Raw genomic sequence first — 26818 nt, 5'->3', positions numbered from 1 at the left:
TTTAAATATTTTCACGTTACTTTTCACTATTTCCCAGAGTGAAACTCTTTTTACTAGAAGAATTCTTATGGGAAAGCGGAGTTGAAAGGACTGACATCATCAGCCCTTCCTGAAAAACAGATTGGTTTCCTTTAAGTAACACTCACTTAAGAAACCACCTATTTAGAGAGAGGAGGACAAAAATAGTTTCAAAGAAAATTAACTGTATAATAACTTAAAACACTGGGAGGCAGTTCCTTTCCAAGGTTTGACTCAAGAACTGGCACTGTAAACATGAGCTGAAAACAATTATTTGAAATGTCTCTATTAAGCTTTTTTCTATTTTGTAAATTGTAGCTTCTATAGCCTGAAAATTTTTTTTATAAGTGTATAGAAACGATAAAGAATGCTGCGGAATGGGCCCCATTTTTTACGTACTTTACGTGTTGATATCTGCTCGATCATCGCACTCTTCTGCAGCATTGCCCTTGGAGGGTTTTTATTTAAGTGGCCTTTCCAGCTGATTTGTTTCCCGGGCTTGTCCGGAGGCCCGAGCTGGCCGGCGAACGCTTCGCCTCCTCCCCGCGTCGCCGCTTCCCGCGGAGGGCGGCGGGCGGCGGCCGCCACCGGCCCCTCTAGAGGGCGACGTTTTCTCAGCGATGGCGCCGCAGGCCGCGGCGGCCGCTCGGCCGTGCCCCGGTTTGCTTATTTACCACCCCGTTTGCGCTGCCCGCCTGCGAGTCAGGGGTTTAATAACGCTTTGTTCTGTCGACTTCTGCGAGATAAGTTTTAAGAGGAAATTTTATTCACGCTTTGAGAGAATGTGCTTCTGATTATACTCTCTCTCTCTTTTTTTTTTTTTAATATATATTTATTGATGTCTCCAGACAAACTCTCAGGTGTGCTCTTGGCTATTTTGTATGTGTTAAACATACCGAATGCCATAAGAATAGACTTTTTTTTTTAATCAGTGCAGGAAGAGTTTACCTTGCGGTGGATGAGTCACTCGCGTAGATCCTCTGAATTCAGGGGAGGAGTGGGCCGGTTAAAATTTATAACCGTTCTGTTAACTTCACGTGCTCTTGGCATCTCTCTCTACAGGTTGCAGGCAATTTAAAACAAACAAGCAAAAAACTACCTGTGGGGCCTTGTCTGCCTCGCGCGGCTTAGGGGCCGTCGTTGCCTTCTGGAAGGTTCCGGGCGCTGCCGGCGCGAGGGGCACCGACAGCCAGCTGTAAGCACCAACTCGGGCACTGCCAGCGGCTTGCTGGCCGTAAATGAGCTGTGTTTTTAGCCGCTTCGTTGTAACGGCTGGAGAATCGGTGCAGTGAAAGAAGTGGGTGGTGTATTTTGGATATTTTCTGAAGTGGAAGGAAAAGATCCATTCCCTTCAGGATAAGCAGGGAAGTAGACTGATAAATTCTGTCACAAGGGAAGTTCGTGTCTGTACATAAAGTGTTTTAGAAGTGGGTTTTTGTGAACAGTGGGGATCTCGGAGACTGGGGCAAATATACATTTGCCTATATGTTTCAGAAGTTGCAAGTATTCCAGGTAAATTGAGGATTGGAGGAGGCTGACATCAGAAGGGAATTGCAGTTCCTGAGAGATGAAGTGTAAAAAATACGACTCAGTGATTTAACACAGCGAATGCCAAAGCAGTGGTCCCAGCAAACTGTTTTGGAAAGGCTGCGTGTGCACTAGGAGAGAGGCAGTAATAGGTGGAGCGTAGGAGAGCGTGGTGGCGAAGACGGGCCGGGAGGTGTGAGGAAGGCTGGAACCGAGAGAGGAGTTAGACTGAAGCTCTCCTGCTTCGGTGGATGATTTCAGTCTTGGTTAACATCAAATTGAAAAAATTTCTATAGGGTCAAGTGCCGATGTGTTGGAGGCATGTAGCAAAGGAGTCTAACAAGATGTCGTAACCAGCTTTTAAAGTCTTTATCTGAAAATTACTTAATAAAATGACATTGTGGGATTCTATTATTATTTCTATTGTTCCCTCAATTTTTTCCTCATAATTTACTAGCAAAAGGATGTTTTTCCTTCTGCAGATCTTGCTACTTAACCAGGGATGTGAAAGACAGGCTAGCATATTTCCTTCCCTTACATCATGAACAATAAAGATGTCCTGCAGATTGTGCATTGCTTTTGCCATTGTCACCAGTGGAAATCAGTAAACCGTGACGGTAGTGATGCACAAGGAATGTGCTCAACCGTTTTATGGCTGCTTCAGTCCTGAAGACCTTTACATGACCAGAGGAACCGGATTCACTTGTATACAGTTTGTTTGCAGAGCTGAATGATGTTGTAAAGCAGAATTCAATGTGAAATTTAATAGAATTTCACTCTGGGAGATAGCGAATGATCACCATAAAAGCAGTCACTAAGATTAAACTTGGAAATAACGAACCAGCTGAAGAGAGATGGTCACCGAATGACTCAGCCAGGAAAGGTGTGTTGAATGGTGTTTGTGTCAGAAGCACAGAAGGGGAAAGGGCTGAAATTGGCCCAGGAGGAAGAGAGAGTCTAGGACGGGGAAGACAGAGTGGTCCAGAAGTAGGTTGGCGGGTCAAGGAGTGGGTTGGGGGAACCACCACAGGTGAAAAAAAAGGTAGTTTTACCTAAGTGATCTAAGTCCATAATGATATGTTTGATCGGAAGGCAAGAAAGTGGTATCTAGAGTTTTGCAAGAGACCGAATAAGCAAAGGGAGGAGGTTTAATTGTTGAAGGTGTTATATGACAAGAAAGGTTTGGAATGAAGGAGAGTGAAGTCCCCTGAATATGAAGCTCTGTGTTAGTAAGCAGAGGGGGAAAGGAATGGGGGAAAATAGCTGTTAGGAACAGTAATTTTATCTGGTGAAATTACTGAGTTCAAGCCCAAACACTGTCTGCTTCCCCTGGCAGTGGGTACCTTTGGGGCACAGCTGCTACCACTGCTGAAAGGGAATCCAAGGCAAACCCCTTGTGCCTGCAGCGCTGAACCAAATTCTCTGTGTATACGATCAGTGATTGATTATGCAGTAAATGGGTGCTGCTCTTGTTGTCTTTGAGTTTATTATTCTTAAGTAAGGCATTTAAATCAACTGTGCATTTTTGGTAGTCTGAAAAATGTAAACACTTTAGGGAAAGAAACGTAAGCAGTAAGATTGAAAATAAAATATACTTGTATCTTTTAAAAGGTTTATCTTTACCCTTCTTAAATATGCTGATTTGGCTTATTCTATTTGCTTAGTCTTTGTGGGCTGTTAAAATCGGTTGCTTTTTCCCATCTCAAGGAAATGCATCTTTGACACTTCTCATGACCTGAGTCACGATGCTGACACAGAGCCAGAAAACATCCTTAACGGTCATGGGTAAAAGAGCAGAGCTGCTGAGGGTGTGTGTGGTGGGTGGAAGAGGGAGAGAGATTGCTATGGTTTACTTTAGTTCCTATTCTATGGGTGTTTCAGACAAGCCATTTATTATAATTATTCATGGCTATTATTATCAAGTTCTCATATGCAGTGGTTCTCAAGGCACGTTTTTTTTACTTAGCTTGTGATAAATACTGTGCGTTCAACCTGGATTGAATTCAGACATTAAAATATTGTGCTAATTGTTGTAGACAGAGCAAGGGAAAATAAGGTGTAGGTAAAAATGTTCAAAAATAAGCCACAGAGGTATTATTAACATGTAGTTTACCATGGATACCAAATTCTGATGAGCTAAATTTGGGTGAAGGGCTGCTATTGAACTTTCCTATTGCCTCACCCAACGCAACTGCATACAGAGCTGTCCTTCAAGAAATACCTAGAATAGTCTCTTGCAGTTTTAACGCAAACTGACCAGTTTTTCTGACTCTGCTGTCCCAGTACTAAAAAGGTAACAGTTTGCAAAGATCATTTTTTTTCCTATGTAATTGGAAAGTATAGTCCTTTCTGCAGAAGAGTTTACAAACTCAAGTGCAGTGCTGTGGTAGCTACAGCTGTACGGCTTCTGGTCCTGAGCTGGCTTACAGCCGCATGTTGTGGAGCATGGGCAGTGCACCTTCGCATTGGTCTGTAAAATGCTACGTACGCGTACCCCTAACAGTTAAGAGAAACCAATCTTGCAGTCTGTTAATCTGGGAAGAATTGAAGGTGCAAAGCCGTGTACAAACAGGATGGCCGCTCTCTGGACCCCTGCCTACAGCTGGCGTTTACTAGAGATGACCTAGTAGTAGAAAGGCCAGTTTAGCTAACGTTGCTGGTAACTACTGTCTGGAGCAAACCAGCCGAAGTGTTACTGCTACAGCCTGCTTTTTGGCTATGTGAAGCCTGGAGCCAACAGCTGGCAATCAAGTTTTGTTGTTGTTTTTACTTCATGGAGAGTTTTGCCCATAGATGGAGTTGAGCTTTGCACCAACAATGTTTTCGGTTAAATAAATCCTGAAAGATAATTATTAGGCCAGATATACGTGTGTGTGTTTCCGGGAGGGGGGGAGGGGGAGGCTGGGTTCTAATAAAGTGCTTCAAGGCTACTTAAACTGTGCAGATCTTTGGAGCAACTGTAGTACAACAAACCAGTACCTGTACAGAATGGGAGGGGAAGCAGCAAGGGAAGCAAATCTTCACTTCAGATTTTCAAAGAGAGATTTTTTAACACGGTAGTTAAGTCTGTGGATGTTCCCATAGCTGCTGACGCGCAATTCTGGGGGGTGAGAGCAGAACGCCGTCACTGTTGCTGGTACGCCTGGCTTTGTCTCCTCTTTGACTCCTCTAGACTATGAATGTAACTTCTTTTCCATGCAGGAAAAGAAAAAACATGTATGGAGGTAGGAATACTGGTCAGCTGTACATCACTAATTGTAGAAGTAAATGACAGATCCTAATTCCAAGTAGAGCTTGAGTTTTGAATTGTTTTTTCATAATTCATTTTGGATAGGTAGAGATAACAGGCAGCAAAGAGGTCAGTTGTAGTTTCGTATCCCTCTTAACCTTTTCCAGGGACGAGAGATGTTTAGGGTATCAGTGGGACACGTGGTAGCTGAGGGACGAAGATTCTAAAACTGAAGCTTGATAGAAGAAAAGAGAAACTTCAGAAGGAGAAAAGGAGTATTATGAGGAAATGCTCAGATTTTGTGCAGATGATGCTGCACAAAACTTGAAAAGAGTAGAGCTTAGACCAGCTGAAGTTCAAGGAGCTCGGTTAAGAGGGCAGAGGAATCTGTCTCTCATACGTAGCTGAGACACTTGGACTGATGTTCACATGTCTCGGCAGAGTATGCTGGACGTATGAGCTTGCTGGTCACCGTTATATGCCTTCCTGTGTGCAAATAGACAGAAAGTTCTGCTTTTGTAGGATAAGCATGAGAATTAGTGCAGCTAATGTGTTTCAGAAAGTTCAATACCGAGCAGTTTTAAACATTGCAAAAACAAATGGCTGCATTATTTTCTCACATCAGTTTGCACAGAATTAATTTAGTGATAGGTTTTGGACCTGCACCAGTTTAGCTGAGAGAAAAAATTGCTATAAATAACTAAATTATGTGTGCATACATGCTGTAGCTTATACAATATATTCTTTCTTTAATGGGTCTAATTGTATTGTAAATGTTGAGGGTTAGGGTGAGAAATAAAGCTAATTTTGGTAGAATACAATTTGAGGAAATTGCAATGTACATTTAATTTAGAAGTGATAGTTTTACTTATGTAATTATGGTTAGCTGGCTTTTTATTCCTATTTTCTAGGAAAATGAGTAATATTTTACAAAGAAAAATAAAACATGTTTGACTGACTAAAACAAAACAGAAAAGAAAAAACCCACTTCGTCAGTAATTAGTGCTCGTGGTATTGAGTGTTTCTTTGGACGCTATTGAATTTGTCTGTCATGCTCTTCCAAACTACTTCTGTGAGCCAGCATTGCTTCCGCAGGGTTCTTTATTCAGGTCACAAGGCAGTGTTTCTCACCAGGGCGCTGCTGTTTCCTCTTCCGACTGTAGTAGATTACAGATTATACTGGAACATGTCTGAGAAAAGGTCAGAAAAGAGGGTGAAAGTCTTGGAACTGTAGCTGGGAAGCTTTTTATTCTCATCTGTGAAACTTTTTGTATTGAATGAAAAGCAAAACAAAATAAGCCACCACATATATGACACTTTTGTTTTCCCTGGCATTTGCTATTTTCCAGTTAGAAAGGATTTTATTTCTCTTGCATTATATAATTAGTGAATGTTTAGTTGAGGAATCTTCAGGATTACCCTAGACAGAAATAATGGCTAAACAAAATTCATTTTCTCTGAAGTCAGCCTGCCAATGACTGCATAGCCTCAAGTTACTGTGCTTTTATGTACCAATTTAAGATGTTTATATGTAGTGTTAATGTCATTAAAATACGTGGTACACTTTGAAACCTAGTCTGTTAAGTTCTGTAAGATATAAAGGCTAATCAAATGGTTTTGAATTTTAATGATGTCACTATTAATCAGGTTTTTTATATAGGAGAGTAATAGAAGAATGGAAACAAAAAAATCAACACAAACATTTTACTATGCAGCTGAGAAGTGCTCAATGCCACTTTAGCTTTTTATCTCAAGGGTATGGAGAAACTAAACCAATCATTACTTTCCTACTAGAAAACACTGTCCTGTTTGCCTTGCTTAGTAACCGGGTGAAATTTCACAATGCAGGAGGGTCTCACAGCACTACAGAGTGGAGACAGGCCACATACACTTGAAACTGCTAGGGGAAATTTAATGGGTAAAAGTTATTTAATTTCATTTTGGTGTCAAGTTGGTGTATGCATCCTTTTAATGTTAAGGAATGTAGTTTGGGTCTTATAGCTAGATTGTGCATTACTAAGTACCCTTTCCTCTAACAGATCTAACTTGGTTGAGGTTACTGTCTGCACGTGAGGCTATGATCCCCAGTATAGATGTATTAGAGCTAGATTTGAATAAGGTAACAAGTAGTTTGGTTGCGTTAACATGGTGCTGTGCATGTACCAAAGAGAAGAGCAAATTTACAGTAGATATATCAATGTAGCTGCATCAGCATGATACTTTGAGGATCTAGTGTAGTATCTTTGCATAACATTGGTTGCACTGTGCTGTATTAATATATCAGCTCCTTGGGGCTAGCATGAGTTTATCTGCAGTGCTGCATTTTGATGCGTGTGTCATTAATAGCTGCAAAAAGCAGGATGTTTTTCTCCCCCTCGCCTAAAAGAGGATCTCTGACAGTAGAGTGCCCTGAAGTACTCCATTCAAATGCTGACCAATTTGAAACCTGGCCTGAATTCATCAAGGCTCTTAGTTGATCAGAAGAGGACAAGTTCACTGTATTAATTACTTTTGGTTGATTGAATGCTTTTTATGAAGTGTTGCAAACTAGTAAGTCTAGTACATTTTCTCCTAAGCATAGCTTTCCCTTCATATTCAAAAATATATTTATAAAAATTGAAGAAATGTGTGAATTGATCAAATGGCTAAATCTCACATTTGTGCCTTTGAGTATTTTATACTTTTAAAAGTAATTGGGGGAAAACCACTCTCTGGTGATCCGAAATTAAAATTTGTAGCTATCAATAACTTACTATTACAATGTCGAAGGTATCTAAATAACGGACATTGCCACCCCCAGGTAGTGTTAAACTAGTGCATATTGCAGCTATGAAGTCAGCCTTCTCCTTGGACAAGGAAGGTGGTGGTGTCAGGCAAAGGTGAAGCAGAAGGGACACAAGCTCTGCAAGGCCTTACCTGGGAGTAGCTACTGATGGCTTTTCCACAGATGTCCGGCTTTGTCAAAAAACAGTAAATCTTGTGAAGCTTATTTTCCTTATAGCATCTGTGTTTTATAATGGTGCCTTTAATTTGTTTTTTCTTTGTCTGCTGGGATTTCTTTTGTCCGGCACTTTCAGGCCTCCCTTTTTTTTTTYTTCTTTTTTTTTTTTTTTTAGTGGAAGCAAGTACGTGAATGACGACTGGCTTGGGAATATACCCCTGCAAGGCTGACATGACAGGCTGTTCCCTATGTGTAACAACAAAGCCCATTGTTGTTTTCTTTCTTCACTTTTATCCTCAACTTAATCCATTTTTCCTATGAGTATTTGTGGAATAAAATGTCTGGAAAAATGTGGCTCAGATTTTGAATGGATGGTCGGACAGTGTTTTTGTTGCAAAATTTCAGTCAACGGGTACCAAGACAGAACCAATTGATTATATTTTTCATGTCTCAGTAGGCAAAGTTTATGCAATGAAACGCTGTACTTGTAAGTAAACTTTTGCTATCAGAATACCAAAGGCAGAACATCCTCTGTTTTTTGCAAATTGTGTGCTTGTTCTCTGCCTGCAAGTCCCTTAGTAAAATTAATATATAAGATTCACCAAGAGCTTGAATTGAGATATAAGAATTTTGTGCAATGGAAGTCTCAAAGGATGATTTAGGATTAATTGTAGGAGGTTTGCAATTTGTGTTTGGTGATAATTGGGAATTTGGACCTTTATGCATGCTTTCTATCCTTCTTGAATCTGTAGTATTTGAGTGGAAGTAATGCAAGAGTTTCCTTTTGTAGGGCATCTTGAGCTGTGGCCTAAGCTGAAGAGGGAGTATAGAAGTGTAGGCAATTGCAAGGAAATATATAGGAAAAATGAACCTTAAGCTAGACTGGCTTTAATATATTCCATGCACAGCTTGGAAATGCACACTTGACCAAAAGGATTTGCCTTGCACTGTGTCCTGAAGGTTGTTAAGCTCAAACTCTGGCTGATCACCAAGGAAAAGTGCTTCAGTGGTAGGGATGCTCTACAGAAAATGTTCTGACTCGAATTCTTGAGAGGGCACATTTGCTATGAAATTGTGGTGGTGGTGATGATGGTGATTAATTTTCTCTAAATTAACTGCAGTAGAAAGCATTCCTTGAGTGGTCAGTACAGTGTGACCTACCTGTAACATTCAGTATAAAACCAAGTTACCCTTTAAATTGTCAGTGCTAAGTGAAGCTACTCTGTTGTAGCTATAATTCAGGATTTTTATTCTTACTAATATATGTATTTCCTTACGAGTGTTAGTTTATACTGTCCACACGTGGCAAGGTAATTTGAGTACAGGATTCCTCAGTGTGCAGAATGCATTTGGAGGACTTAAAGTTTAGCATATTTTGTTGCGTGTCCTTTGACAGTGAATCAACAACTGCTTGAACTGTAGAAATAATGTTGATGCTTGACTGCATTCTTTGTGCTCTTTTGGCCTGATCCTACAGGCTTTTGCACACAGAACTCCCATTTAGTGCAAGAGGAGTTTCACACTTATGAGGGCTTGAGGAGTGGAGGGTGGCTTCTTACTGAGTTTCTGGAGGGATGCAATAGCACACCACAAAATTGTGAGCTTTTTTGAATGACTTATTAAATGTAATGTCTGACACTCTTTCATTCCAGTAGTGAATCTAGAATATAGCTTTTCCTGAATGCTTAGTAAAGAAGCAACACTAGTCATAGAGTGCGTTTACTGTATCCCAAGGCTATGCTGGTAGGAAGACAAGGTTTCATCTTTCTGATAGGTCTGAGGTAACGTTTTCCATGCAATGAAGATATGACTGTATAGAACACTTGCATCATAAAAATAGCTAAAAATAATTCAGTGAAAATGAAAACAAGTATTTTTAGTCTTTTCTATAAAGCAGTATTTTCCTTAACCTGATTCAACATCTCAACATTATTGTAGTCAGATTTTGAAGAAACCTCTACCGTCGGAAGTAATTTCTCCTTTTTGTAGCATTTCAACTATCATTTTTTGACTTATGTCATGGTTAATTACATTTATTTTAATATTTTAATTTTTTAATATTGTTGTAGAAATAATAGATTGGAAGGCAATAGCTATTTGGATATAAATTTGATATTTACATTTTTCATGTTTGTCATACCTGATTTTTTTTTTTACATTTGTGCTGTGAAGTGCCAAGCCTTATGAGCTCTACTTTAGTGAATTTTTTATTGAAGCTTGTATACATAAACATTAAGCCATTCTTTTAAAATGGAAACGTTTGAACTCCAAATATCCTCTCCTTGAGGAATTATGGACAGGTCATGTCTTTTCTCTTACCTAATGGTGCGCTTAGCAAATTATTTCACCTCTGAGGAATGGAAGCAATTTACAAAGGAAATTTTATATAGGTACAATTCTAGCAGCTGAGCAGTGCTTGCCAGAAAGATAAAATTCTGTTTCTTTTTCTACAGTTATGATGACCGTTTTCAAATGAAAAGGATACGTATTTTTCCTTCTGTACGGAGTAGATGTCACAGCTTGTGTTAGTATCTTATTGTGGCACAAATTTAAATGCTCGTGTTGATGGAAGTGTAAATATCACATATCACAGTGCTCTGGAGAAAACTAATTTGTGTAGGATTTTTTTTTCAAGACCATATAGAGTCAAAAACCACATTCTTAAGAACAAACTTCTCAACTGAATTGTTCATCTTGATTGAAGACAAGGAGTTCTGCAAAGTGCTTAAAACATAATTTAGCCAGAAATTAGGTAAAGGTGCAAGAGAGTAAAGTGTCTTTATAGCTTTATAATTTTCTAGTGCCAAAGAGTCTTAGATTTTGTTCCCTTTCACCATCTTTTTAATACCTTTTCAATTCTTTTTATACACTTTAATATTTTTCTTTGTGATTTCTTTTCTTGTGTGTGAGCCTAAAAATATATATGATTTTATTACTATATTAATGTTTTTTAAAACTCTAAATGATGACTTAATCCTGTAGTCTTCTGAGTATCCTTAACTGCCTTGGGATTCCTCAGCTGGAGTAGAAATAAAGAAACTCATCCTCTTGTAGGAAGCACATCTGTAAATATCTCACCTTTCTGCATGCAAATACTCTGAATCCACTGAAAGTTTTGCTTATGGAAAACTACGTGATGTTGAGAGTGGAGTAATTAAATTTGCCTTGAGAGAGAGAGAGAGAGAAACCTGGTACAGCACAGTCATTTGGTTCAGTGGTTCATAGTTAATCATTATATTCCTAACAAGTAAAAGAAAACAAATTATAGCAGTTGGAACCCCTTCTGTAGCCAGCGCTCCCTGTTTGCTGTGTAGCATGCGGTTGCCCGTGGTGAATGTAGGAGAGTGCAACATTTTCAAAGAGGCTTTGATTACATCCAACAGTAACTAATTAGACAATAATGCAGAAAACTATTCAAGCTGCTTTCTGCAAGAACCAAGGATGCGTTATGAAACTAATCTTAAAAAATTAATTGCATCTCAGTCTTAATTTAAAAAAAGACGGGTTTTTTTTTCTTTCCTGTTTCTTTTTATTCCAAGTTGGTGCAGGAAAATTGCTATTAATGAAATCTGTTCTCTGAGACTTCAATAGGCTTGTTATTCATTAAAGCCTTGCTATTTCTCTTAAAATGTATTGACCAATGTTCAGGCCAGATACTTAACAGAAAATACACTTTGTAATTTCATCATTTTTTGTTATTGTGCTTTTCTAAGATGCAGAGGTCTATGTACTTTGTAGAAAAACAAATAAAAACTCAAAGCTTACAGTTATATAGTATTAAAAGAAGGGTAAAGGAAGCATTGAGTGTCTTTAGGATGATGAGACATTCATTAAGATTTTTCCGCCTTCCTTTTCCTATTTTCAATCCATCTGAAGTACCATTAAAGCTTTTCAGCCAGCTTCCTGTGAGAAACCCTTTTCTGTGCTGTTTTTCTTCCTCGAGAAAAGGTGGCTGCTCTTGAGTCAGATTGTATGGATTTGGCCTGGGACTTGTATAATATCTGTGCAGAATGCATCGGTTGTTTAGGAGCCTAATTCCCAATATGGCTCCCTTTTGATTAAGAACAAAGCCAGCATTTCACAGCATTATAGGAACACAGAAAAACAAGTTAATGATCTAAACCTTTTAATTCATGGTTGCTTGTCTATTTAAAGTACTTTTGATTCTGTTATAAGCAGACTGGCCCCTTTTTTGTTTAACTCCTTTCTTTGGTTTCTTCACATTTCTTTCTCTGCTGTCCATGAAATTTGTAGCTAGTTTCCCTTTCTAACTGAAGAATGAAAGGTTGTGACTACAGAATGATACAGAAAGTAAGAAAGCGTATCTAAACTGGGCATATATCCAGCCCAGACCTCTTTGAAACAAGCTAAATTTAGTGTTGTTAGGATTTTTTTGTTACGTTTTCCCCTTCCTTCTTTTGAATACCTATATTTTATTTGCTTTTAATTCCTCTTTTTTGAATATAAATTTTGTTACTTCTTCAATTCTTTCTTGATTTTTAAATGTTTTGGGTTGGCTTTACTTTGTATAGATGCTTGTGGTATTTTTCTCCTTTCTTAGTCCAGCAGATTACTATTATGTGTGCCTTTATCCATAAAGACAACAAGAGCGACCTTTTCAGGACTTTCAATTATGAGCACAGAATGTGGTACTTCAGGAAAATAGTTCCCTTCAAGAATATTTTTTTTTAATAGAGAATTTGAATCTAGGATTTGTTTTTTGGACTGAACAGAACTCTCAGTCAAATGACAGCAGCATAAATAATTTCCTTTCCCTGGAGGGGAACCTTAACCCCCATAAATAAGCGTATGTGTATGTGTGTGTATCTGCTTCTGTTGTCTTTATATGTATATATAATTTTTTTACCTGAATTCAAGATGACTCTTTTGGATTTGTTTCTGTTTACAATAGGAGCTCATTATTCCTTTTTATTAGAAACAATAAATGGAGGAAAAAATTCCAGTAATACATTTCATTTCATCTTTATCCTGTCAAGGTAAATTGAACAGCCAAGACACTTACAATAACTTCACAAACAATAATCCTGGGAACCCTCGACTCCTGCCTCTTCCAAGTCTGACTGTGGTGTTGCCTCTTGCTCAGATCAAACAGCCAATGACATTAGGGACCATCACCAAACGCACAGGGTAAGTGTATCCGCATAAACCTTTCTTAACTTGGTTATTTATGATTTACAAAGAAATAATTTGTGTTACTAGTGATACTTAGATTATTCATTCTTTTATTCCAGTATATATGATTTAATGGCAACAGAATAGATAGGAAAAGAGGTGTGGTGGGGGGAACTAGCAAGGAAAATTAGCATCAGATAAGCAAACAAAACCTGAAAAACAGATCTGTCCAAGAATTCAGGAGTGTTTGTTTGGATGGGTTATTTTCTTGCAATCTACTGTATGGGAAGTACTGTACACTGACATCAGGAGAAGTTTCATAGCACAAATTGGTATGATGCATAAGCAGACCTGTATTCAGTCAGAGTAAGTTATAAAGTGGTTTTAACTTAAAGATAGAAAAAATGTGTTTATTTTGATTTCAAAACTTTTCAACCAGAGATGGTTTTTGACAATCACAAATAGAGAGTAAGCCAGAATGAATATAAAGAGGAAACTTAATTCCAATATTTTCTTGATATTATTTTTCCATTTAAGTGACTGTTCTGTACCATGATACTTGTGGATTTTCACTCCAGAGCCAGCAGCACTTTGGTACTCTTCAGTGTGCCATGTGTAAAGCACTTCAAAATATTTGTAAAAAGCTCTACCAAATATATGTACTTTATAATTACTCAGAAGATTGATAGTTTCAACAGTTGATATTTTTGTCTTGCTAATCTCAAATCTTCAGTTTTTGCAATTAATTCATAAAACTAGTAATTGATTTTTTTTTTCTTCTCCCTCTTTTTGGTAGTGTTTAAAACCTTGAACATTTTCTTGTTGAAATTTTGAAGTCTGATTCATTCATTATGTTATAGACTGATGTTTTTGTATTCATAAGAAAAATAGATCAAGTTTGACTTGTTTAGACAAAACAGTTGAGATTGCTACAGATTTATAATTTTTTTCTAGATTTTAGCAAATGGAGTAGGCAGTGTCTTGCTTCATTGGTTTCTTGATTAAACACCAACAGTTAGGTGAATTTTACCTTGTGTTTTCTGACCCAGGAGGTATTTTTCAGGAAGAAACTAGGAGTTATTCCCTCTCTTCCTAATTACACCATATCCTACAATTAAGTGTTTAGGGCACTGTGTAAAATTTATTTGTTATTGTTTGTTTAGCAGTGTAAGTATGCATGATGAGATTCTAAAGCTTACATATGTATGTATATGTATATCTGTATATGTGTTTATCTAACAATTCAGTCCTCCTCTCGCTGCTGTAAACAGGAATTTCACTAGGCTTGTAGAAACAAATTCTGAACTGAGAACATGTAATTGCCTTAAGCGCGGAGACCATCTACCCAAACTTCAGAGATGATTGTAAATGGGACTTAGGAAACAGTAAAGAAACAGGACAAGGGTTATACTGTGGTTTGCTTTTTTCATGCATACATTTCAAGTGCTTATATTTGCAGGTTTTCTCTGCTTACAATTTAATCACAGGCAAGGGAAATGGGGTGTGTTAGTAGTCAGAAGTTGTAGAACAGGTGTGATCTTGGATGAGGACGGGAAGGGAGCTAAGATCAGAAAAAGGTTGATGTGCATGGAAATAAGCAGAAAGATACAGTTGCCCAAAGAGGGAAAGTATCAGAAATATATCTTGAAGGGTAGAGAATGCAACAGTCAGAGAAGGACAGAAATGCAATTCTGAGTTGAGTTGGTAGCTTACTCAAATTGGAGTAGATGATTAGAACTAGAGAGCAAGAGAACACAGGTGAAGAAAATAAAAAGACAGTTGAGGGTCTGCAGGAAGGACGGCAGCATGATAGGAGAAATGGTGAGGAAGATGGTTTAAAAAAAACAAACAACCCGCCAGTGCAGTTTATTACAACAGTAATTAACACTGCTGCCTTTATGAAGACCGTTTCTTTAGTGGAAATACTGTGGTGATACCACAGATTTTCTACAACTATTTTAAATGTAATAAATTGTGTTCCATATTTAACATTTTATTCTTATATATCTTAAATGTATTCAAATGGTTCATAGTTTTCATTAAGTAAACTTTACCCCGCATGAACTGTCCTTGTCCTGTTATTTTGTGTAATTTTTAAATTGCTTAAATTCGAAATATCCAGTGAGGCTTACATAGAAGAACAACAACAACAACAAAACAGTCCTGGGAAATACCCGGCTGTGTAAATAGAGTTTTCATGAATGAGGATCATAATTTTCAGCAAAGCCTGTATGAATGTGTAATGCTAAGCCGATAGCTTCCTTCACTTGTTCTGCATCCAAAATATTTGATGAAAGTACACAAAATTAACATGAAAAGCTGTATTTATAAAGCAGGGATTTAAGAGGAACGCCTAGGATCCAAGAAGCCTGGCATGCCTAAAATGACCAAATTGAGACAGCAGCCTTAACTTAAACCTCCAGGGGGCAAAGCGTGTGTTTAACATATTTAACATCTGCCCTCATATTTCTAGAAACACATAGCAATGTAAGTCTGAACAGTGTAACATTTAGACAGGACAGGGACCATCTGCCTCCCTCGGAGAAGTGTAGGAGGCATGTATTACTGCAAATGGCAAAAGACAGATGTATTTACACCTACATGGTCAGCACCTCTAAGCACTGCTCCAAGGAAACAAGCCGCCTCTTTGGAAGCAGCTGCTTAACCTTGTGATTGTGCAGCAATCAGAAAAGGAGAAGAATTTGCCATCGGTTGGATTTTACAACTGCCATTCAGTGGCACTCAGACCAGACTCCTTTTCTGTTGTTGCTACTTTTAAAGAATTATAACTGTAATCTGTTACAGTACAATTCTGAAAGTAAAAAGCAAGACTAAAAGAGTATTGTATAATTAGCAGTTCTCTAACTGTCCATTGTATTTGCTTTTAGCATTTGAAAGGCTTCTTTAACATTAAAGTTCTTAACCACATTTTACAGTTTTCATAAGCAAAAAGATGCTTTTTGTTCCGCTTATATCTAAGACAACAAAATATTTTTTGTCTAAAAGGATTGATCAGTGCTCTTAAAATTATCTGTCTGAAGCTGAGTTGCAAAGCATGTCACTTTACTTGACAAGCAGAAGAGTAGTAAATTTTTAAAAATTATTCACAGTAGCCCTTTGGGAATGAAAGACCAGGATCTGGAGTTGTGTCATTACTGCACTGTTCATCGCGGGTGCTTTTTCCTCATGTCAGCTTGTGGGTTTCGGAACATTTTTTGATCACTCATTGAACTCTTCATTTTGAATGCAAGTTATATTCTCACTAAGTACCTCAGAGCATTACTTGCTTGCCTGCCCATCACTCTTGTTTCCTTGTTTCTTGCCCTATGTTTCTTCACTGCTTTTTCAAACCTCTCATTGTAATTTCCCCACCTTCGTGAAGCACTTTGCTTTTGTTCCCATATTTTGTCATCTCATTGACTCGCTTTCCTGTAGTTTGTACTGTCAGCACAATCCGAAGAACAGATAGGCTTTCCCAAAGGGGCTCTAATACTAATGAGGAAGGAAGCATCTTATGTTTTAAAGATTAGGGGGATGTAAGAGGGTAAAAGAACTAGTTTTAATAAGTCTTTGTACATCTGTGCCTCAGTTTCCCTCTCAAAATTTTAGCAGTAATGCTGACTTCCTTCTCAACTCTGGTGAAAGGATTAATTCATTGCTCATTTACAAAGAGCTTATAGATTTGAAAGGGAAGAACTGTATCATCCATCTCATGCTTGTCTATAAAAGACAGTGTATTAGAATATGTTAGAAGACAGCTTTGTGCTTTGCAGTAGCTTTTATAACCACTCTTGTGTTTATGGATCAAGTTGTAGTTAGTTTCCAGTTGGAACGAATGTGGGAACTTGGACTGTGATAGGAAGGAGGAGAGAAATAGAAGATAAAATAATTGCTAAAAAAGAAAAACTCTTGTAAAAGTTGGCTTCTCTGATAGCGGCATTTAACTTCTTGAGGAATGGTCATTGTATTTATATCATACTTCATATCCAAATTCATTACAGCTGTAGCAAAACAGCTAATGTAATCTTCATTATTAGTGTCTTGTCAAAACAGACACCTCCCACCCCCAATGCACCTCAGAAGAACAGGAGCAAGTCTTGGTTTTTCCACCTGAAAGACAGTGAGTTTTTAAATGTAAAACTCTATCCATTCTTCACTCCATTCTCCATTTTTTTTGTCCCCCATAAGGAAATGGAAAAGGAGGTAAAGTCTCTGTTGAATCAGGATGAGATTTTATCATTTTAGTGTTTCTCACTGCTTGTATTAAACGTACTGAAAATCACTGATGCCCATTTGATACATTTTGACACAGAAGAGCTTGATTTATCACAGGTTCTATTACTGAGGCAAGCAAAAATAGGAGAGCAAAGTCTTGATGTTGTGATCAAATTACGTAGGTAGCAGTAATGAAAAAAGAGAAAAAAATAAAACTAAAGCTAAATAATTCAGAAAAATAGGTCAATTCACTTGCACGTTGAAGCCGGATATTCTCTTTTAGACACATTTCTCAAACATGTTTGTTATTATCTTAAACTTCTGTGCTAAATTCTGGTAATAAAGCAACTACCGTAATGATTTATAATTGGTAAGAAATACAGCAGTTTGCACTGCAGTAATCACTGCAGTGATTTTCAGATGTCTTTTTTTATGAAAGGATTCTCACTTTAGATCGCAACATGATAGCAGTGAGGGTTAGGGTAAGTGGATATTGCACACTTTATTAGGAGCTTAAATAGTTGCATGTTTTTATTAAGCATGCTAACAAAATTAAAGAATGTAACAGTTTTGAATTTGATAAAACTTGAGATCAGATAACAAATTAAGTAAAAAAAATATATATTCTCGTGGAATTTTGAATCGTATATCATCTTCATTTAATCATTTTCCTTTGTGATTCCCTACTGGCTTGTGGAGAACCTCAGTGAGTTTTTTGCCTTGGCATTGCTGTGTTACTGTCACCGAATATAGCCATCTGGTGCTATCTTTTCAAGGCTGGGTTATCTTGTATATTGTCTTTTTTTTTTTTTTTTTTAATTAGCATACCATCCATATTACATAAAGGAATTAGTAGAAAATAATTGTGTATAAAGATCACAAAAAAAATTGTAATTTTAAAAGAAATTGGATCTACTGAGCGTAAAGAAAATGCTAAGCTTTCTCTCACACTTATGGCTTTTTATTAAGAATACACTTAGTCTTTTGAAATGTAATTGCATGTTCTTGGTGATACAGGAATTTGAATCTATGCCTAAAAAAACCCAAACGCCCTCCTTTTTAGAATGAATCCATCTCAGTCATTTTGCAATTTGAAAGAGAAAATTTGTTAATTTAGAAATATAATCATGTCAACAGATTATGTTGTGCCAAAAAATACTGTTATCTTCTAAAATATTCTAATCTTAAATAAGCGTCGTTTGCCTGCTTTTTGCAGACAGAGAAACTGAGGCAGAGAGAAACAAATTATTTGCCAAATATCCAGGATCATAATTTAGAACTTGTTGGCTGCCAGTCAGATTAGACCGCTAGTTGATGACACTTCAAATTAGTTCTAGGTAGCTTCTAGCTTTTAGATTATATTGACTATGGATTATGCAAAATATTAACAATTTTTCATTTAATATTTACAAGGCTTTGCTAATCTTCTGTTGAACCATTCGGATGGCCTTTGACTCAGGGACTGCATGTATTGACTGTATAAGAGATCCATTCATAAAATTTGGGTCTTATCACTATTCAAGTATGATATATTATGTCTAGAAAAGCAGCCAGTTCCACCCTAAGAGCGCTCTCTCTCCCAGAGTGGGAACCAAATATTTATTTAAATAAAACAATTAAAGGTTAGTCTGTTTACATAGAGTCTGAAAGACTTTTAATTTAGTTTTTGATGTATATTGCTAATAAGGGGAAAAAAAACAGGATTTTTTTTCCTGCAATATGGTATTCTTTACTGGATTTTTAATTCTTCAGATCTAGAAGAATACATGGCTTAATTTTTGTGCCTTCACCTAAATGTTCTTTTAAGAGCATGTCTGTACTGATTGATGTTGTGCTCATGTCAGATTTAGTTCACAGAATTAGTTTTTATCACGCTGGTAGATTCTTAATTGCGTAGGCATATGACTGCGTGCTTTATACGTCTCTCTACAGTAGGCCTTCCCTTTTACTTGCTTGCCTGGAAGTATTTCACTTCTGTTTCAAGTAGCCAGAATTTATCCCTGAGTCAGAGTATAAAAAGAATAATGACACACTGGCATTTACAAAATCAATTATTCAGCAATTTTGTGGATAATGTTGCATCTCAAATGAGAATTAAAGAAGCCTTGAGCATGTGAGTAGCTCTAAATTTCAGATTTTATGCAAGTGTGAATATAGCTGTGGCTTTTTCAAGGGTGATGTAAACAACAAAGGAAAAAATCTATGAAAAATGCACTGAAATTACTGCTGTATGATACCTCTCTAAAAGTTGTACACTGTGCAAAATACTTGAACAAAAAAAATTCATGCCGTGGATAAACTGAGTGGCCCAAAACATTAAGCCTAAATCAGCATTTAACATCAAATGCATTTGAAATAAGTCATGGTTCTCTTTCCCATGTTCCGTGCTAGCTTGTAAGTGGGGGAAAAAGAATTCTATGTCATACAGTTGCTAAAGCTTTTTAATTTAATAGTGTATTTTTATCTTGGAAAAGGCCTGGGGAACTCTCCCTAAAAGACACTGCTTGTGCCTGTAGCCCTTCTTGCTTAGGACTTTTAAAACTCTCACAGTCAGACCTTCAGTGTTTCATGGAAAACACCCACTTATTTGTTGCTGTTGATGGTAATTTACTTTGTGTGTTAATTTTGACTTTAATGTCTGTTTAAGGCTCTTGACTGCTTTTGCCGCAGAATTGTCAGCAGATTGCAGGAAGGAGAAATAAACTGTGTCTAACCTGAAAATATAACGTCAAAACCTGCTTGCGACTGACGCGTTACTTTTGCCACAGCAGTTAGTGCATGAGGAGCCTGCCCTGTAAACGCGTGCTTCTGGGCTGCGCTGCTGCTTTGTCAGTGGGACTGTTCACGTGAGCGGTTGTTACGTCTGTGAGCGTCAGCATGCTTGTGACATTGGAGTTCTACATCTCTTTCAGGGCACCATAAACAGTTATAAAAATTATTTTGTTTACCTTTTGCATATATCTTAATAGCATGATATACAGTGTACTTCTTGATAATTGAGTTTTCATCTAATTTTTTGTGCATTTTTCCCCTTTACGTGAAGACCTTACCTGTTTGGAGCAGGATGTTTTTCTATAAAAGCTCCATGGTGAGTTCCCAGTTCAATCCCAGCATGCCTATAATTCATTTGCAATACTCACTGAAAATAACTGTGTTAAGACTTTTTAATTTTTTTTGTTTGTTTACTGCATGGCTGATCCATAGGTGGAAGCACTGCATAATTTCACTTTTAAACTATGGATGTGTATTCACCATCAAGCATTGTGAAACCAATGTATTCACTTCTTTCTTTCTTTCTTTCTTTCTTTCTTTCTTTCTTTCTTTCTTTCAGAGGGCATATAATTTGCAAGTAAAGAGAAACTGAAAAAATGAAATTATTTCCCAGTAGGCAAAAATGAATGCAATCTTTCCAAACAGGTCTCTCTTTTTTTTATATATAGCTTCCCTTATTGTAGCAGCTGAGCACTAAGTTGCTTACAGACAGAAAACATGATGACCTCTTGATAATAAAGCAGATAGCAATGAATAGACAGTAAAGTAAAATAACCACTACCAAAAAAAAAGGCTTACCATGCTTAAAAAAAAAAAAAAAAAAAAGTTCCTCTAAAATCAGGATATTCTAAATAATAAAATCTGTTGGTTTGAATATGTAAAATTGCGGCCTATCACAAAAATACAGACAGAATAACGACAATCTTACCAAGTTTCTCTGTGTTGGAGCTTGGTTTAATATTCATACAGTGCTACGTAATCTCCTAGTCACCTTTTTATAATAAGGTGATGGTTAGGTGGTTAAAGATTTAGGCAAGAAGAATGTCAGAAGTTTGAAAATTTTAGAACTTTATTAAAAAGTTTTAGATACTTTTAGCTAGGAGTTTGGATGGTTTTAAGTTTAGCTGAGGATCTGTATCAGCTATATCTGTGAATCTGTGTATGTGGTTCCTGGGTCTACTAATAGGAGTTTGTTCCACATATATCACCCCCTTATGTCTATATCAAAATTCTTTCTCCAGCAGAAAGAGCTTCTTAAGAGCTTCATTAAAATACTGAATTCTTAAGAGAATGGAAGAGGATAGTTAATGAAGAATTAAGAGCTATACCAAACACAAGAAAAGCAAAGGCTCTAAATGTAACACTGAAGGAAAGAAGGTGAAATTTCCTTATTCCTAGAGAATCATTATTACATGACTATTACATTAGAATGAACTAATAACACAAAGTTCTGTGAATAAAATACAGTATTTTTTTGTATGTGGTTCCTGACGTAGTCTTCCTAAGAACCACTTGTAAATAAAGTTTACAAGGCACAGAAAGGAAAGTTTGCAATGCGGATTGTCATAGCAAACGCATGTGTCGGTAGCCCCCTTCACAAAGCAGGCTCCCAGCGTTTCAGCAGACACACAGAGACACTTGTCAACCAGAAATGATTTTAGTTTGAAGCAAGATTAAAAGGCCTAGATTAAAGAGAGGAATATATGAAATAGACTCAAAAATCGTTGCCTGTCTTTCCCAAGACTCTTTTGTGGTTTGTTTAGTGCCAGTGCTAGTTCAGAAATATGGTCTCTACTAGCCTACAGAGAAATTGGGATTAAATATACGCTTTGGGCAGGGGAAGAAGTCATGTTGTTTCCATTAAAGTCTTAATGAGACCTAAAATTATGTAAACAAAATGAATGGAGATTTGACAGCTTACTGCCTGTTGAATAAAAAACCCTACATATTTTTTTTCTTATTTTTCTTATTTTTCTTCTTTGTTTTATTCATGATATAGCAACTGGAAACATGTCTTTTTTTCTTGTTTTAGGCACAACAGTAATTTATGTATTTTGAGAAAGTATGCTTTTTTTGGTATTTTATTAATGTAATGACAAATTTCTTGCAATATTTTTCTCCTGATGCTTTTGTTGCCACTTATTTAGGCTACCTTCAAAACCCAAGTATCTTTCCATTTCAGCAGTTTTAGTTATTGATCAGCATAGGTGCTTTTATTTTTATGAATCTGATGTATTTGAAGCCTATTCATTGGTACTATAAAACTGAATAGAAACTGCAGAGAATGCGAGTCATGCTATTTTTATAAATTTGAATTTGTAAACCAGTTCTATCATATCATGTATATGTAATTTATCTATTTGCTTAACTAGAAGATTTTAATCAAGTGTAACAAAGCTTTAAAAAAAAAAAAAGTTGTGACACTTGTTTGACTTTGTGAACTTAAAGACAGATTTAAGAGCAAACAGTATTTTATAAGACACACAGATCTTTGAGGAACACTCCAAAGCTGTACTGTGTAGCTGTCATCATATAGTTGACTATGGTTTTCAAAATATTTTAATAGTATTAATCCTTATTCATTTTCTTCAATAAAGTGAACTAAAAATGTGATAAAATAATTAAAATTAGTATCACTTATTATGATATGTAAAATAACACAATATATTTTCAGAGGTTATGACAGAATTTGTGCCGTTCTTAATCCTTTCTTGTTTCACTGTAAATGTGAAAACACTTGCATGCTACTGCTGAGTCTCTTAATTTTTTTAATATCTGCCAAATTAACTTTTTTTTTGGTTTGTTCCTATCTGTTTTAGGCCATTTCAGTAGAAAATGCTCATCTAATTTTTCTTTGGACATGTATACATCTATATCTTTAAGAATGTTGTCACTAAGTCAGGCTGTGATTCAGGAGTGTGTTAATACGTAGGATAGCACTTTGGCAAGGTCTCTTCCAAATACAGACCCAAGTTTCTTAAGGAAGCCTAAATATTTATTATATAGTTTTTATGTTCCTTGTATAGACAATTACTTTATCTTAAAAAAAAAAAAAAAGTCTGACATGTTGATTTTAGAGTTTTACTAGAAGTTTTGAGACATTGTTCTTTCCTACTGGTAACTTTGTCTTGTGCTTTGAACACTGAACCAGGGATTGAGAACTCTCAAACTCTGTTATCCAAATGTTGCCATTAAATTGTAGTATTTTTATGTGCCTAAGTGTTCCTGCATTTAAAATGGGAATAATATTCTAAAATGAATTTAGAGAGTTTAATGACTAGCAGCAACATGTATTTCCTCAAAGATCTTGGCATTCAACTGGACCTTGGTATTAATTTGACTTTTAATAGGAGTTTTTGTCATTGTCTTCAACTGGGGTAGGTGAACGTCAGCTGTTTGCAACTGCAGTTATGCTTAAATGGTCTTCAGTTCAGGCACAGCTCTCATTAAATATGAGGCAGAACAGGGCCTGTGTCGCTGAAAGGTCTTTTTTATGGCTATTGTACTCCTACAGCTCATCTCTAGGAAGGAGTTGCAGCCACGTCTCTGCGGAAAGCATCGACCCCCTCCTCAATCCCCACCCCTTGTGCTGCGGCCACAGGCTCCGGAGGGATTTATGTGGCAGAGGCAAGAGGGTGTGCATGGTCTCCACTTCTCTCTTCCTCCACGCGCTTTTTTATCCATTCTTCCCACAGCAGAGCTTGCGGTGAAAATCAAACCCCTCAGGATGTATATTCCAGTTCCTTGGGCCCTGCCCATGCCGGGCTTCCAGCAGAGGAGCTGCAGAGCAATGGGAGAACAGCGGAAGTGGCTGGTGGCAGTGGGTTGCCCTTGCCTTTCAGAGATCCGTGAGCCTCCACTTTTATGGGCAAGATTTGTTCAGGTGATAGAGGAAGAAATCCTTTCTGGCCGCCCTGAAGTGAAACAAGCAGAAAAGAATCTCTGCCGTAGGGAGGCTTCTGAAAAATTAGCTGTTTTTTTGGTTTTATTTTTCTTCCCTGCTGCTATAGGTTTCTGCCAAGATACAATTGTGACCAAAATGCTGCTGTGTCTTTTTGCAGTGGTGGTTTAGTTACATAGTTGGGTAGACCCAGACGTGAAAAAGTACACCCTGGCTTTTTATCTTCCCCATGTCTTAAATATAGTGCCATTTTTTCTCAGTGTGGAAGACAGAAAATATAAGGGTGAATATTTTGGTCCCATGTTAACGCAGATTTCCCCATACAGATGCCCTTCTTCCTGCATCATAACCACTTTCAGTAAAAATACGGCCTAATATTCTGAAAGTCAGTATATTGTAAAGAGTCATTTAAATTAACTGTTTTTAGGAGTGAGGCAAAATGTGCCTAATTTCAGTCCTTGGAATAATTTATGAAGTGCTGACAGGCTAAGAGCAAGTAAAGAGCAGAAGTTCACAGTAGAAACAAGTCATTCACCACCTACCTTCATCATTATTGTTTTGTTATCAATTATAAAGCTGAGAGGGTGTTTGCATCTGTATAATAATTAGGATTTATAGTTTCCAAGTTGTTAAAATATCACATTGATGTGAAAATGTATTTTTCTAATGGCATTACTGTTACTGAAAATAACTGGGCTTTTGGGGTCTACTGAAAGAAATTTGATTTGGAATGTATTGATGAAAACTTGAGGATAAAGTAAAATGATGGTAAAATGAAAGATTCCTTAGTTACAAAAGTTTTCAGTATGGACTTGTTGACATCACTACAGTTTTTTCAGAAATATGTCTAAACCAATATGATGCACTAGTACTTGTTCTTTTTTTTAGCAGAACTAAGTTTAACCACATGAGTAATCATGTTTTACAAGGTCTGCTCTTTCTGTCTACAAAACATCATTCTTAAATGGAAAATGTTTTGGCACTGAAACCAACACTTAAATGCATGCCTTGAAAGATGTACGTTTTAAAGACATGGTGTAAATAGAATGTAGCTTAGACCATTTTCTCTAAGGCTGTTTGTGTGTGTATTTTGACAAACGTAGATCTTTGGGACTAAGAGCATGGAGAACCCTGTAAAGATTTCATACCTTATTGTTAGGGGACCAATTTCACTTCTGCTTAAGTGCTTAAAGAAGCTATTGAAGTCAGTTACATCTCTCAGAATTTATTCTAGTTTGTAACTGAGGCCAGAATATGTTCCCAGATGTATTTTTCTCATTTTAAGTTATTTTATTAATCTCACATTGTATTGTATAAATGTTCAGAATATGTGAATCATAGATTATTCTCTTCACAAGTGTCTTATAAGAGAAAATGAATATAGCTGAATCATATCTGTACTTATTGTTTGTATTGATTGAGGGGTAGCATTGTCTTTTTGGATAATATTGTTCTATATTAAATACAATCATTTATTGATTGAAGTATAGATCAGTAAGTAACAGGACTCTAGTGCATACATGTACATTTTCATTTCTGTAGGAATACTGGTCATATATAATGTATGAATATATTTGGAAGGTGAGAACTAAAAATAGTTATTGATACGTTGTTTGTTACAGAACTGGCTAAAAATACTGTTTCTGTGACAGATGAGTATTTCAAAGTGAAATAAATCTATACTGAATTTTTCTGAGCTGCTAAAGTACTTAATATATTAATATCAATTTAAATATTCTAATATAGTTGTGAAGTGCCACTGGAAACAAGGTAATATATTTATAGTTGGCAACTTTTTGGAACACAGATTTTTGACCAAGTAATTTGCAATGGTAGTTGTAACAGTTGGATATTGGGTGCTTTGTGGTGCTTCAATACCAGAGTTACTGACTAAATTATATTTGCTCTTTTGTGGCGTTCTAGTTTCTCATGTATGTACGAGAGCTTCAGGACTGATCTAAATCTGCTAAAATCTGTCTCAGTCTTTCCATTGACTCTGGTCAATGTAATGGAATTTCTTTTGCAAGGCCTTTTTGTAAATGAAACCTGTGACCGCTGGCTTGCTATGTGTGTGATTAATGGCAAGTCGCTTAGTCCTGCTGTGCCTCAGTGGGTCCATCTGTAAAAGCAGCAGAGTAGTGTCTCACGAGGTGTTAGAAGCTCTATAACAATTTCTGTAAAGTCCTTGCAGAAACCTTTCTGCAAATACGGTGTGAATGCAAACAATCAGTCTTTTCTCCCGTTTTCATAAGTGTATGTTACAAAAAGTATTTGCTTTAGGTTGAGTTCAGGTTGAAGGCAATTTTCAGTGTTTCAGGTTGCATGACAGTAATCATGGTGACTGTGTTTTTAATGACGTTCATGTTTTCCCCATGTCATTTACTGTATCTAGGTGTTGGAAAGAAATTAAGTGTTTGAAATCAGTGTCAATTTTGCCATATATTTCAATGAGATCAGGATTGAGCTTTAGAGGACCAAGACATAGGTCTCTGGGCAGCCCAGGTGCAGAAGTTTCAGAGGAGCCTAGCTCATACAATAATTTTTGTTTAACTTGCTTTTCTTATGTTATTTTTACATTAAGTTGATTCATAATTTGTTCTCACTTTAATATCCCTGTAGGTTCATTCAGTTGAGCCACTTAACTGCGTACAAGTAACTTGTAATTAACAAAAAAAAGAGTAGTATGAATTAAGTGCAAATATAATTATGCATAGTGTTTGAATTGCTGACAGCTATTTTTAAATATTTCTCTGCCCCTTCAGTTCATGATAATATATTTGCACACACACGCACACACACATATATGCAAGCGCTCACACACTTATTTGTTAGGATTGAAGAGCATTACTTAAAAACAAATAATATAACATGACAATATAATCACAGGATGATATACTGTGGAACAAGAAATTAATAGACGAAAAAAGCAAAGGAGGGTGAGGTAGCAAGTGAAGCAGTGAAACTGGATAAAGAAGGAGATTAAATAATCAGTTGAAAAAACTGAAATGTGGAGAAGGAGGAATCCTGGGTGAACCTCTCAAACATCTTTTCTACTAAGCAAAGGATGAAATCTTGGTTTAAT

General features: G+C 36.8%; 1 protein-coding gene across 19 annotated transcripts in view; it reads left to right on the top strand.

Annotated features, from left to right (window-relative positions):
- The window catches only part of BCAS3 (BCAS3, microtubule associated cell migration factor), a 385039-nt gene that overhangs the window by 130233 nt on the left and 227988 nt on the right, over positions 1-26818 (top strand). For all 19 annotated transcript variants that reach the window (XM_026071332.1, XM_026071331.1, XM_026071350.1 and 16 more), the window contains one exon: positions 12713-12863. In XM_026071332.1, the coding sequence (XP_025927117.1) occupies positions 12713-12863 (151 nt within the window). The remainder of the gene's footprint in view (positions 1-12712; positions 12864-26818) is intronic.

This window comes from Apteryx rowi, unplaced genomic scaffold (assembly GCF_003343035.1).
Source record: "Apteryx rowi isolate R43461 unplaced genomic scaffold, aptRow1 scaffold_324, whole genome shotgun sequence".
Lineage (NCBI taxonomy): Eukaryota > Metazoa > Chordata > Aves > Apterygiformes > Apterygidae > Apteryx > Apteryx rowi.
The sequence above is the reverse complement of the archived record's forward strand: the minus strand, read 5'-3'. Positions and strand labels throughout refer to the sequence as shown.